Source organism: Pelodiscus sinensis, chromosome 21 (genome assembly GCF_052426305.1).
Source record: "Pelodiscus sinensis isolate ZL-2025 chromosome 21, ASM5242630v1, whole genome shotgun sequence".
Taxonomy (NCBI): Eukaryota; Metazoa; Chordata; order Testudines; family Trionychidae; genus Pelodiscus; species Pelodiscus sinensis.
In genome coordinates, this window is record NC_143072.1 from 8,381,126 (window position 1) to 8,393,591 (window position 12,466).

At 41.5% G+C, this 12,466-nt stretch overlaps 1 protein-coding gene across 5 annotated transcripts in view; it reads left to right on the top strand.

The window, feature by feature from the left end:
• RABGEF1 (RAB guanine nucleotide exchange factor 1) overlaps nt 1-12,104 on the top strand; it is a 60,915-nt gene extending 48,811 nt beyond the window's left edge. For all 5 annotated transcript variants that reach the window (XM_075905079.2, XM_089772228.1, XM_075905080.2 and 2 more), the window contains 4 exons: nt 5,206-5,338; nt 5,749-5,840; nt 7,409-7,665; nt 9,818-12,104. In XM_075905079.2, the coding sequence (XP_075761194.1) occupies nt 5,206-5,338; nt 5,749-5,840; nt 7,409-7,665; nt 9,818-10,216 (881 nt within the window). In that variant the 3' untranslated portion in view covers nt 10,217-12,104. The remainder of the gene's footprint in view (nt 1-5,205; nt 5,339-5,748; nt 5,841-7,408; nt 7,666-9,817) is intronic.
• The last annotated feature ends 362 nt before the right edge of the window (nt 12,105-12,466 follow it).

Consider the following 12,466-nt stretch of genomic DNA (forward strand, 5'->3'; position numbering starts at 1 on the left):
CTCCTCATGGGTGTACCATTTTGTCAGGCTCAACCATCCAGCCACATTACCATAGATGGGTTGCTCCTTGGCTGAGGCGCCCATTTCCACCATCATTTCCCTCAGGGCAAATGAGTCCAGGCACCACATCAATCTCCTGGAGCTCCGAGCTGTGCATAACGCCTGCAAACGCTTTTGTCAACACATTCAGGGTTCCGCGGTGTGCATCCTTACAGGACCCAGACCTTTAGGGGACACTTTTCTTATCCCATGGGATACTCACCTCTTTTTTTATGTCTTTCCTCCCATCCCACTCATCCCCAGAGTCCTCCGCAAGATAGTCAGACAATACCCTAGTCATACTCATAGTCCCAGAGTGGGCCAGGCAGATCTGGTTTCCCTATCTTTATCAGATGTCTCTCCAACCTTCCTACCCACTTCCAACCTGCCCAGATCTCCTTTCACATAACAGGGGCACCCTTCGCCATCCACAACCAGATACTACATCTGATGGTGTGGCTCCTCGCTGGTTCTCAGGCAGAACGGAGGTGTTCACAGCAAATAAGAAACTTCTTACTCCAGAGTAGATGTCAGACCATGCGCAACTCTTACCTCGATATATGGAGGCGATGTATGGCCTGGTGTGGGAGAAATGACATCCAACCCTCATCCACACCTCTCCACACAATCCTCGATTTACATTGTTTCTGCAACAACAAGATCTATCCATTTCATTACTTAGGGTGCATCTAGTTGCGCTTACAGCATTCCACCCTCCAATTGACAGTTTCTCCATATTTGCTCACCCTATTTCTAAGAGATTTCTCAAAGGCCTACTTAACCATAATCCACTGTGTAGACCTATTCTCCTCTTCCCCTCCCCCCCCCCAATGTGAGATCTGAAATTAGTTCTCCATGAACTTTCCAGGCTGCCATTCAAGTATCCATCTTTGGGTACTGCTAAGTAGTCACCTGGCACTAAAGATGGTATTTCTAACAGCCATCATATCAGCAAAGCAAGTTAGTGAGCTTGCTGCTCTCTCAACATCCCCATTGTATTCCTTGGGGACAAGGTGTTGTTCTAGCCCCACCCTTCATTCCTGCCTAAAGTTTGTTCCGATTTCCCCATCAACGAGCCTATTGTCCTTCCATTCTTTTGCCCAAAGCCTCTCACTTCTCGAAGACGCTATTCTACACACCCTGGATGTCCAAAGGGCATTAGCATTCTATATAGACTGTACGCAACACTCCTGGAAATCACAGGCCCTGTTTGTTACGCTGCAGCAAGAGGGGCATTCCCCTGGAACGCTCCTCCAGTGAATCTCAAAACTGGTAGCATCCTCCAAGGCACACCCCTTCCTATTCCCCCTAAGGAGCACTCCACTTGAGCAGTGGCAACATCAACAGCCTTCCTGAAGGGAGTACCCCCTCAAGGACATTTGCTGTGCTGCTACCTAGTCCTCTAACCACACTTTCATGAAGCACTATGCAATTTCTCCACAAGTGGGGACAGACTCTGCGGTAGCCAGAGCAGTCTTTTCATCCACATGTAAAACCTAGCTGAAACGCACCTTCCATCTTTGGGTACTGCTAGGTAGTCACCAACAGTGACACATGGGGGTGGGACACATCTTGAAGAACCGTCGTTACTGCACAAGATGAGTAATTTCCCTTTCACAAGCTTCAGAGGAGTAGCCAGTTAGTCTGTAAGTGGAAAAACTTAAACAACAAATGGTCTTGCATCACCTTAGAGACTAACAAAACATATAGATGATATCATGAGCGTTTGTATGCACAACCCACTTCTTCTGATGAACTCGGTTATGCCTACAAAAGCTCATGATACCATCTATATGTTTTGTTAGTCTCAAAGGTGCTGCAAGACCATTCCTTGTTTTTTTACGTTTTTCCCTTCAACTTGTATTACTTTTATGTAATTTAACTGTGTATTTATCCAGTATTTGGTGTATTCTCTACAATCAAAATAGAAACTTTAAGCCATCTTGCCTCTAGGTGTGCATGGAAGTGTGTAATAAGTTCAAAGGGCCTCTAGCTTAGATATTTCATACTAAAAAAGGCATAGCAGCAGAACCAAAATTAATATTCATAGTGCAGAATAATACTTCACAGTCTACTTATGTGTCTCATGAGCTTGTCCATAGTCAATATAGAGCTGAGTATAATAGGCATGATTCTGACCCTTGAAATAAGCCCACTTTCCATTTGTTTTCTAAGAAACTCTGAAGTTGAAAGCAAAGTATATTTAAAAATCTCCACGCTATAAACTGTGCCAAAGACCATGTGTGTTAAGGGGTTTAAGAAATTTTTTGAACCTAGATATTAAGCTTCTTTGTTGCGGACCTAGGCACATGTAGCCTGATTTAAAATTACTTATAAAATTCCAGCTTACTGATTTTTAGAATTGACAGGTCCCATGTCCCAGAATCAGGCCCGCTATTTAATTATTCTATGATTGAGAACCCTGATGTGCACAGTTGCAACATTTACACTGTAATAACTTTTGTATATTTACAAATACAGTTATTAAAACATTAACACAGTTACAGACACCTAAATTTCATAAGATAGGGAATGTACAGCTATATTTCCAAACCATGTACTCATACCATTCCTTCTAGAACAACCTGAGATGTTCTGATAATGGGCCTACTAAGTTTGAAGCTACTACACCATTGAAAGTTGCTTTATCTAGGGGAAAGGTCCAGAATATATGCACGTTGACTTTGCTATCTGGTTGAAAGGTCCCAGATAAGTGCATGCTAGCTTTCCCTTAGATCAGCTTACAGGATGTGTCCTGTAAGTGCCTGGTGTAACAAACTGCCAATATAAATGAACTGTAACTTGTGATAATACACAAACACACACAATCAAAACTATAGGGAAATAATCTATATAGCTACAGGCAAGTGAGCAGGCTACATGCTACCCTTTGACAGGGTGATGTGTAAAATGAACCCCATCTCACTAGTATGGATTAGGGATGTTAAATAGCGATTAATTTACTAGTCGAGTAGTTGATGGCATTTCTATCGACTAGTCAATTAGCACTTCTTGTTCTGCCTTAGAAATGTACAAGAGCCCCAGTGAGGACTCTTGTGCATTTCAAAGTTGGAACTCCACGTGCAGAGTGGGAAGTCCCACTGACTCAGGGCTCCACGTGGGTGCTTCTGCTTTAAAATGCACAAGAGTCCTAGCAGAGCTGGGACCCCGGACTCAGTGCGGCGTTGCCGCTTTGAAATGCTGCGTGGAGTCCCCAGCTGACCTTGGGTTTCGTGGGGGCTCCTCTATCTGATAGAGGCAGCAAGGCAGGGGAAGTGACTAGTCAATTTTTCTGTCGACTATCCAATTTGGTTAGTATTTGCTTATCAGATAGTTAACTAGTCCTTTACATCCCTAGTATGGATATAAATGGTCATACCTTTGTAGGGATAGCTTCAATACTGTTTCCCCTCACTTGAGGACTAGATAGTGCACATCCCAAAAATATATCAAAAGTGTATATATAAAATACTAGCAGACGCGCCCGGCATTGCCTGGGCAGGGGGCTGGTGATGGGTGGGGGGGGGGGTAGGATTCATGGCAGGGCTTTGGGGATGAGAGGCGGGAGTCCAGGAGGATGGGGGGAAAGGGGGTACAAGAGTGAAGTTTGGAAGATGAGGAGGGTCTCAGGGAGGGGGCATCCCATCCAGCATGGGCCTTTTCTCTCCCTCCAGAACCGTGGGCCCTCTGTCCACGAGGGGCATTTTTTCTTACCCCTAGCTCCCCCCTTCCCCAAGCCACCAGGAGCCTTTTTACCCCTCCCCAATCTCCTCTGGCCACCAGCAGCCTTTTTTCTCCCCCCCTGCCCTGGCCTTCCCTGGTGGTGTAGCCAAGGGCGGGGAGTGGGAGAGAGGGTTTGGGGCAGAGGGGCCACTTATTTTGGTGTTCTGGCAGGCACAATGGCTGAGCCTCAGCCCTGCTTGGCCACTCCCTGCACCTAGTGGACACTCTGCAGGATAAGTCTCTCTTGCAGGCTCATTGCCCTCAGTGACCACTCTTATATTTGCGTCCCTCAGAACAGCAGTCACCCCTTTTGCATGTTGTGGAAAACTGTCCTTTTCCCGGGGCTTCTGGTTTTCCTGGCACAACCAAACCCTGACCTTGCTTTAAGTTAGGAGAAGAGGAAGCTGTATATCAAACTTGGTGGCCCTAGATTTTACTTAGGACAAGTTCTTAAGCAAACAGACTTGTAGATAGACAGATACGCTCTAAAATAAATACAAAAATATTTTTTAAAAATTGCTGTTATCAATGTTTGGTACCTGTCTGAGTCTTTTCTTATGTATCCTCGAATAGTGAAAATAATCTCAATAATCCCCAATATGACTCCTTCTTTTAATCCAACATCCACACCTTTGTTCAAGACTCATTGCCTTCCTTCATTAATTGAGGAATAGCTTGTTTTGCTTTATGTATATTGTTAATAATTTCTATGAAGTGGGTCTCTTTATGGGCTAGCAATGACTCAGACTATAATCTTAGGGAAATCGGGGAAATTGCTTGGTTTCCCATCAAAGTAGAATACTTTGAAGTAAAACAGAAATTTTGATTTGTGACATGAAACTCCAAGGGACACATATTGGTACCTCTCTTGATTGGTTACCACTTAGCCTCACTAGCTATTATGATAATTACTTTGTAACTTCTCTCCCTGTAGTCCCCACAGAACAGTGTTGACCTCAGACACGTTTCATCTCCAGATATACTTAACCTCTATTTTCAACTTCCCCAAAACTCTGGGTTTTCCATTGGGCTGTTAGTCTGTACAAAGTTTGTTTAAATAGTATAGGCTTCAAGACTTATCCTAAGTTGCCAAAGCTAGTGTCTTACAGGATGCAAGCCTGTAGGTTACTTGCATTACTGCTGAAACTAATGTATGCAGAATATGCTGTAGCAGTGATTATAATGAAGCAGGAGTAGAGTATAACAAAGGCAAACTAGCCCACCAAGCTACACACGTGCTTATTTCACATCCATACTCACTCCTTAGTGTGGTCTTGTTCTTTGTTCTTTATATCTGAAAAGTACTAGATTCTTCAGTGTATTGGTAACTTTTGTTTTACTCGCATTTGACTTGAGCAGTAAAAGGAAATAAATAACTCAGTCATAATTGTGTCTAACTGGCTTTAGTTTACTGTGTTTGAGGCATGAGTTTCTACCTTTCAGTTTCCCCAGAAAAAGTTGAGAAAGTAATGGACCAGATTGAAAAATACATCATGACTCGATTGTATAAATACGTGTTCTGCCCTGAAACAACTGATGATGAAAAGAAGGATCTGGTTGTCCAAAAGAGAATCAGGTAAGGGGATTTCAACTTAAAAGAGAAATCAACTTAAAAATCCAAAATCACATGCGTGGTGTCCATGCTACTCATGAAAAAACTAGCAGGCTGAAATATGCGTGCAAGAGTGGTGCAAATTTATTAACTGGAAGCAAGGTTTTGGATTAATTCTTTTTATAACTTTTTGTTAAGATCATGGAAATTATTTCATTTAAACTAATCATGCACTCACTTGTGGTATACTATAATAGAAATGTTTTTCTGGGTCTAATTTGCTCAGTGGGATGAAGTGCTTGCCTTGTCAAACAGATTGTATGTGCTCCACATACAATCACTTAAAGAAGCTGTTTACATACTGTTAACCTGTGCAGCTGATCTCAGACTTCTTCACCGCTATGAGTGGTATATGTGTTTGTTTCTCTTGATAGGGCTCTACATTGGGTTACTCCACAAATGCTGTGTGTTCCTGTTAATGAAGAAATTCCAGAAGTCTCTGATATGGTAGTGAAAGCAATTACAGGTTTGTGAACTAGAAACTAGTTTATCTCCTCCAAAAGTAAATAGTACAAATACCTATTTTTTCATATACTAAATTTCCTGCTTTAAACAAGTGTCTACTCTCTGCCTCTCTCTCCTTTGCCCTCTGTGCCCCGTCCCTCATTTTATTTATTTATTTATAAATATAATTATAATATTTGTGACGGAGCTCCCTCATCCCAATGCTTTATGAACTGGACTCATGGACATAAATATACATAACTCAAAGGTGGTTTGAGTGAATTATGTCATGTAACCCATCGATCTTCATGTTATGATCTGCTGGTTCTGTTTATCTTACTCTGTTGTATGTATCATTTGTGTGTGTAAAATTAGACACAGGGAGTGGGGAATAATTTGTGAGTTTCCAATGTGTGAATGGGAGACATGGAGGGTGTTTCCTGCAACTTCTAGATGAGCCACTGTTAAACAATCTTTTGTCCTTAAGTCTGAGCAGTGGTTGGTAGGGAGGGGCCTCAACTCCGTAACAAAAGGAATAGGAAAGAGAGGCCAAGGTCTTTTGGCTGGGCTGCACTTGAAGGAAAGGGCCAGGGACCCCAGGATGTGGAAGAGAGCCCTGATTTGGAGGGGAAGCTAGAAAGGAGGTTTTAGGGTGAGTTTGATTAAGATTGTACTGAGGTTTCAGTGTAGAATTAGCCAAGCAGTTTTGTTTCTTTTCATTTGTAACCTGCTTTGCTTTGTCTACTTTCACTATTACTTCTTAAATCCTACTACTTCAACTCCATAAAACCATTTTTATTTTCTATAAAACCCAGTGTAAGCGATTGTTATCTGGGGGGGGCAACCAGCGTGCACATTCCCCCTTTCATTGTTAAAGGTGGCTCACCTAATTCTTTGGGGTTTGATCCCATCTGGGGAGTGCTTTCTCAGGAGGCGGGGCCCTAAACTGCACTCTCCTTGGACCTGGAGTGGTTCGGTGTCTGTACTGCTTCTCGGTGGGGACAGGGACCTCAGCTCGGGACCTTGGCTGGGGGAGACCAGCAGAGCTGGCCCAGCAGGACCGGGCAGTGAGGAGCCCCAGAGAGCAGGAAGGCGAGTGGCAATGGCCATGTCAGCACCCTGAGAGGCACCCCCGAGGGTCGTCTGTCTGTGACCGCCCCCGTCACAATATTATTTATTTTCCCCTCTGCAGAAGTGCTTTGGAAAAATCTTGCTTCTGCAGCTTATATTTGTTACACTTAGGGCCCAGTTCAGCAAAGTACTTAAACCTATGCTTAAGTTTGAGCATGAAAGTAGTCTGGTAAAATTGAGGTACCATACTGAGTCAGTGCCTTGGCATGTATCTGTTGTCATTCTTATGTGAATCCTAGTATTTGTACTGTTTACTTGTCAACTGCTGAGATCGAACAAACTCCTAGTCCTCCTTTTTGAAAGATGGATTCAGTTTTTGGATCTACCACAGACTAATTGTGTAATATTGGGCAAGTTTCCCTTTTGTAAAACGGGAATATTTCTTTTTCTCATGGAACTGTTGTGAGAATAAATCCAATAATGAATGGAGATCTAACTATCTGGGGTTTTATCTTACAGATATTATCGAAATGGATTCAAAACGTGTGCCTCGTGATAAATTAGCATGCATCACCCAATGCAGCAAACATATCTTCAACGCTATAAAAATAACAAAAAATGAACCAGCTTCTGCTGATGACTTCTTACCAACACTTATATATATTGTTTTGAAGGGAAACCCACCCCGTCTGCAGTCCAACATCCAGTATATAACCCGCTTCTGTAATCCAAGCAGGTTAATGACAGGAGAGGATGGCTATTATTTTACCAATCTGGTAAGTTCAGTAACCGTGTTGGTGCTCTATACAATATGATCATCTCCTGTTTAAGGTATTCCCAGCAAAGATGAATGTTTTTTTATATTGACGAAAGCAGAAAGTGTTAGTTACAAGATAATGTGAAATTGTTCTTACACAACAGTGTATTGCTCTGCACTCCCTGTCAATTCATTTTTTTTCTCCTCCTCCCCACCCATAAGTTAGATGACCCAAACAATGGTCTGATTTCCTAGCCACATCCTTTAACCCTTTTAACCTGTTTAAGCCCTCCATTCTGTTTGTTCAGAGTTGGGCAAGCTTTCATTTTGTTAGTGAAGTTTCAGCTACCATTTGACTTATTACTTGCTGTGTTTTAAGTTTGTTCAGTACCAGACTAACACAGCTATCCCACCAAATCACTTGACATCTGTTAACCTCAAGGTTCAGACGTTAAAGAAATAACACAAATGAAGAACCATTAACTCGTAACAATTTTGAGAGGGTTGACAGACTACCAGCTATTCATAATCTTTTGAGGCTTGATTATACAGCTCTTGTGCATGCACAGTTGCCATTTGAGTCAGGAGGACCAGTCCTGTGGGAGTATCCGTGGAACACAGCGAGCATGTATCTTCGTGTTTGTCCGAACAAAAGAATGAATTCAGATACCTGGAATTTACATATGTAACTGTTCTGCAAGAAAAATGATTGTTCTTAATATAAAATACTTCTGTTTTATTCAAAATAATACTCTCAGAAGAACACTTCAAGCTGATAAATTCCTCCAATTTCCTTTTTCAGAAACAGACTAGGACTCTGTGCCCACTGCTCACTACACTCGCCAACCCCCTTCTCTGGGTGGGAGTAGGCAGTCCCAGCTCTTGCTCTGGCCGGCAGGGATGGTCAGGTTGAGGCGTGGCAGCCCTGGCCTGCCCCAGCTCTCTTTCTCCAGCTGCCGAGGGGGTTATACTGGGCTGAGGCTGCAGCAGGCCCCGCTCTCTTCCTCCTGCTGCCGGGGGGTTGGGCCAGGCAGAGGCTAGCCCAGCTCTCTCTCTCCAGCTGCCGGGGTGGGGGAGGGTTGGGCCAGGCCGCAGCTGTGGTTAGCCCGCCTCTTTCCTGCTGTCTGCGAGAGAGGAGGGCACTTCGGCTCTGCCTACCCCCCCGCGAGGGAGGGGGCATCATGTCTCTGTCCCTTCTTTGGGAGGGCACATGGCTCCAGACTGCTTGAGTGCCAGGGAAGGCAGGAGTAGGCAGGGAAGCTGAGGGCAGAGGGAGCAGCTGTGGGATGCAGAGTGACATGATGACATCTCTCTGTCATCTCACAGGAAAAGTTTTTTTTATATCTAGAGTTTGGACAGTGTCTTGGACAGTGTCGCAGGAAACTGTGCTCAGTACATAATAGGGATGTTAAATGGTGTTTATCAGCTAATCGGCTAGTCAATGGGATTTCCATTGACTAGTCGATTGGTTCATAAGGGGTGGGAACTGCAGAGCTGGCCGGCCTCGGGAGCTAACCCTGATGTGTGTCTGCCTTTTAAATGTGTGAAGGGCTGCCAGAGTGGCTCTTATACATTTTAAAAGCACAAGTGCAGTAGGGGGGACCACACATGAGCTGGGATAGCTGATTCTCAGCTCATGCTTGGTCACCTGCATGTGTCTGCTTCCCCTGCAACCCTGCGGAGATGATGGGGGAGGGGAGAGAAGGGGACCAGCTGGTACCTCCCCAGCACCAGCTCCTGCTCTATGCTTATCGGATAGTTGACCAGTCAACTAGTCGCTTACATCCCTAGTACATAACTAAAACAAATGCACATAGTATAAAAACTCTCTTAAACATGCTTCTGTCAACTTTCTTTTCATTCATTCTTTCCCAAAATTCAGTCTCCCCATAGTTTTCAATGACGTTTCCTTATTCAGTCAACATTCAATTGCTTTATATAGCCAAGATGCCCTGATCTGAGTGGTGTTCAGCTGTCTTTTAAAATGTTAGTTATTTTTATTTTTGTGAGCTATGTTTTTTTTTTATATCAGGCTTTACTGAGAGACTTTTCAGAAGAGCAGCAACCACTATATTTATATGGCAGCACTATTAAAAAACAGAACACTTGTTATTGGTTATGACTTGCATCGTGCACCCTGCAGTGACACACTCTCTCTGTTCTATATGTAGTGCTGTGCTGTGGCCTTCATCGAAAAGCTGGATGCTCAATCTTTAAATCTAAGCCAGGAGGATTTTGATCGCTACATGTCGGGCCAAACATCTCCAAAGAAACAAGAATCTGAAAACTGGTCGTCTGATACATGCCTAGGTGTTAAACAGATGTATAAAAACTTAGACCTCCTGTCTCAATTGAATGAGAGACAGGAAAGAATTGTCAGTGAAGCCAAGAAGCTAGAGAGAGACCTCATAGATTGGACTGATGGAATTACTAAGGAAGTCCAAGATATTGTTGAAAAATTTCCATTGGAAATAAAACCAAAAAATCAATCCTTAGCAGCTATTGACTCTGAAAATGTAGAAAATGATAAATTGCCCCCACCATTGCAGCCTCAGGTTTATGCTGGATGATAATTTACCAGGAAAGTATTAACTTCAAAAGGAATTCTTACACACCTATACTATGTGCTGCTTGGGAAGGGGAATAAGTTTGAGGCTAAAAAATCAAATGAGTTAAATCAGTACATTTTTAAAGGTACGATTATTTTGTTTAGTGTGTAATAAATTGTATTTATTTTAGTCAAAGTAGATTTCTATTAGGCTTTTGTGGTTTTTTGAACGGAATTTAAATTTTCTACACAAAGCCAATGTAATTTTTAAGCAACACTAGTCCATTGACAACTTTTTCCTGAAAACTTCCTTTTAGGCATGCATTTGTGTTTTTAAATGATTAGTTTAATTTAAATTTAAGAAGAAAAAGATAGTACTACTTCAATAATTCAAGGCTGGGCGTTCTAGCAGAAATTCAAAGGTATCAGTGTTCCAGAGTCTTATTCTATAGTTGTAATGATGAAAGATAGTGTAAAAAAATATGTAGTATTGTAAATAGGTTTAAAAAAGTAATATTTGAACTGTGCATGGCACCTTGTGTATTAGTTCAAAATGATATATAAAAATGTCCATTTTAGCACCTTTTATTTAGTTCAATATTAACTTCGTGTATGCCATTAATATATTTTAACAAGCTGGATGGTGCAATAGAATGATCTGCAGTTTGACAGAACTTTGTCATAGTATATTTTTTTTAAGTTTTTCTATAATTGATTTTGGAATCTGAAAATGGAAATATTTTTTCACCTTAACATTTTTCTCCATTTTTGTCAGTGCACTGGTGGTTTGTTGGGTTGCAGGTAGATGCTGGTGTTGCTTATTTGTAAGAAGAAAAAGCATTGAAGCAGGTCATGGAAGGAGAGGAAAATTACATAGACCTGGGACACATGGTGATAGTTCTGGGGGAAATGGCTAAAATACTCAACCAACAGTGACTGACTCTTTCCTAATACAGTCAGTTTGTATTGTTCAGCCTTTTCCACTGATATGCTAGACCCTGGCCCTTTTTTGACAATCCAGGCTTGCTTCATATAACCCTATAGAAACTACTTTTACTAAGAGCATGACCCTTTGCTGTGAGCAAGGATGAGCACATTTATTTTTACAAAATTGCACTATTCTGGATGTTAGGGGGGGGGGGGGGTGTTAATATTGAAAATGAACAAGCTAAGCATTAAGGTAATACAGTCCATTTTGACAAAAGTTTGACATCAAAATACAGTACACAGTGTGTGGAAAATAACACTCCACAAAATACACTCCACAAAATATGTAACCATTAGCAGATTTTTTTTATATTCAACTGAAACATTTTATATATCATTTTCAATATCTTCCAGTTAATTTAGTCTGCCATGTCTTTATTTGTGTACCTGTGATACTTAATGCTTTTCAGAGACACTTTCCTTAGCTTGGCTAAGGGCTGTTCATAAGCAACATTAATTTTTGTCCATCAAGGGGAGGGTACCTACCTCTTCATTGTATTCCATTGCTTTAAAAAGTACCAATGCTTTAAAATCTGCACTGCAATAATTTCAGACCAAAACTGTGACTTGACCTATTTTTAATTCTCAAATTGGTCTGTTTAACCATTTTGAACTATGCATTCCTAGTGTTTCAAAAGTAACTAATTACTCAAATTTCCCTGCAGAGCTGCAGCAATGAGTCAGGTGATCACAAGAAATTATTTTGAGTGGTTACTGTATATTGATGAGATTCTGCTCCTAGACTGTTCAAGAACCTGATCAGTGCTTGTAGTGAGTCTTTATTTTCTCTACATACATTAGGTGCTAATTCTGATATCCAGGTACACATTTGTCTCTTTCCTGTTAATAAATAAAAATAAAATGTACAGAACTTTTAGCTACTCCATACTAAATTGCTGTGTTAAATAAAAATATGTACATTATTCCTTTCTTAATGAATTCTTCAAAAATCTCGCTTTATTGTGATGTTAACGTTTGAATATTTGTTTACTTATACCAGTTACCTATTTTTTCCATATTTGTGGAGACAAAGAAACCTTGGATGTTCATGTGTTCTAGATTTTGGTTATGAACTTTTGACTGTAAATACATCAAAAATTATCACCAACGGAACTTTTTTACCTTGGGGAAAAAGATCACTTGAAGCAGAGAGCAGTGGAGTAGTCAGATGACATGATTTTTCTACAGTGCTTTATTCATTTATCAAACCACCAAAGTTCTGTCATCGTCTGTCATTAATTCTCAGTACCTCTCTGAGATGGGTGAATTAGTTTCATACTCCTTT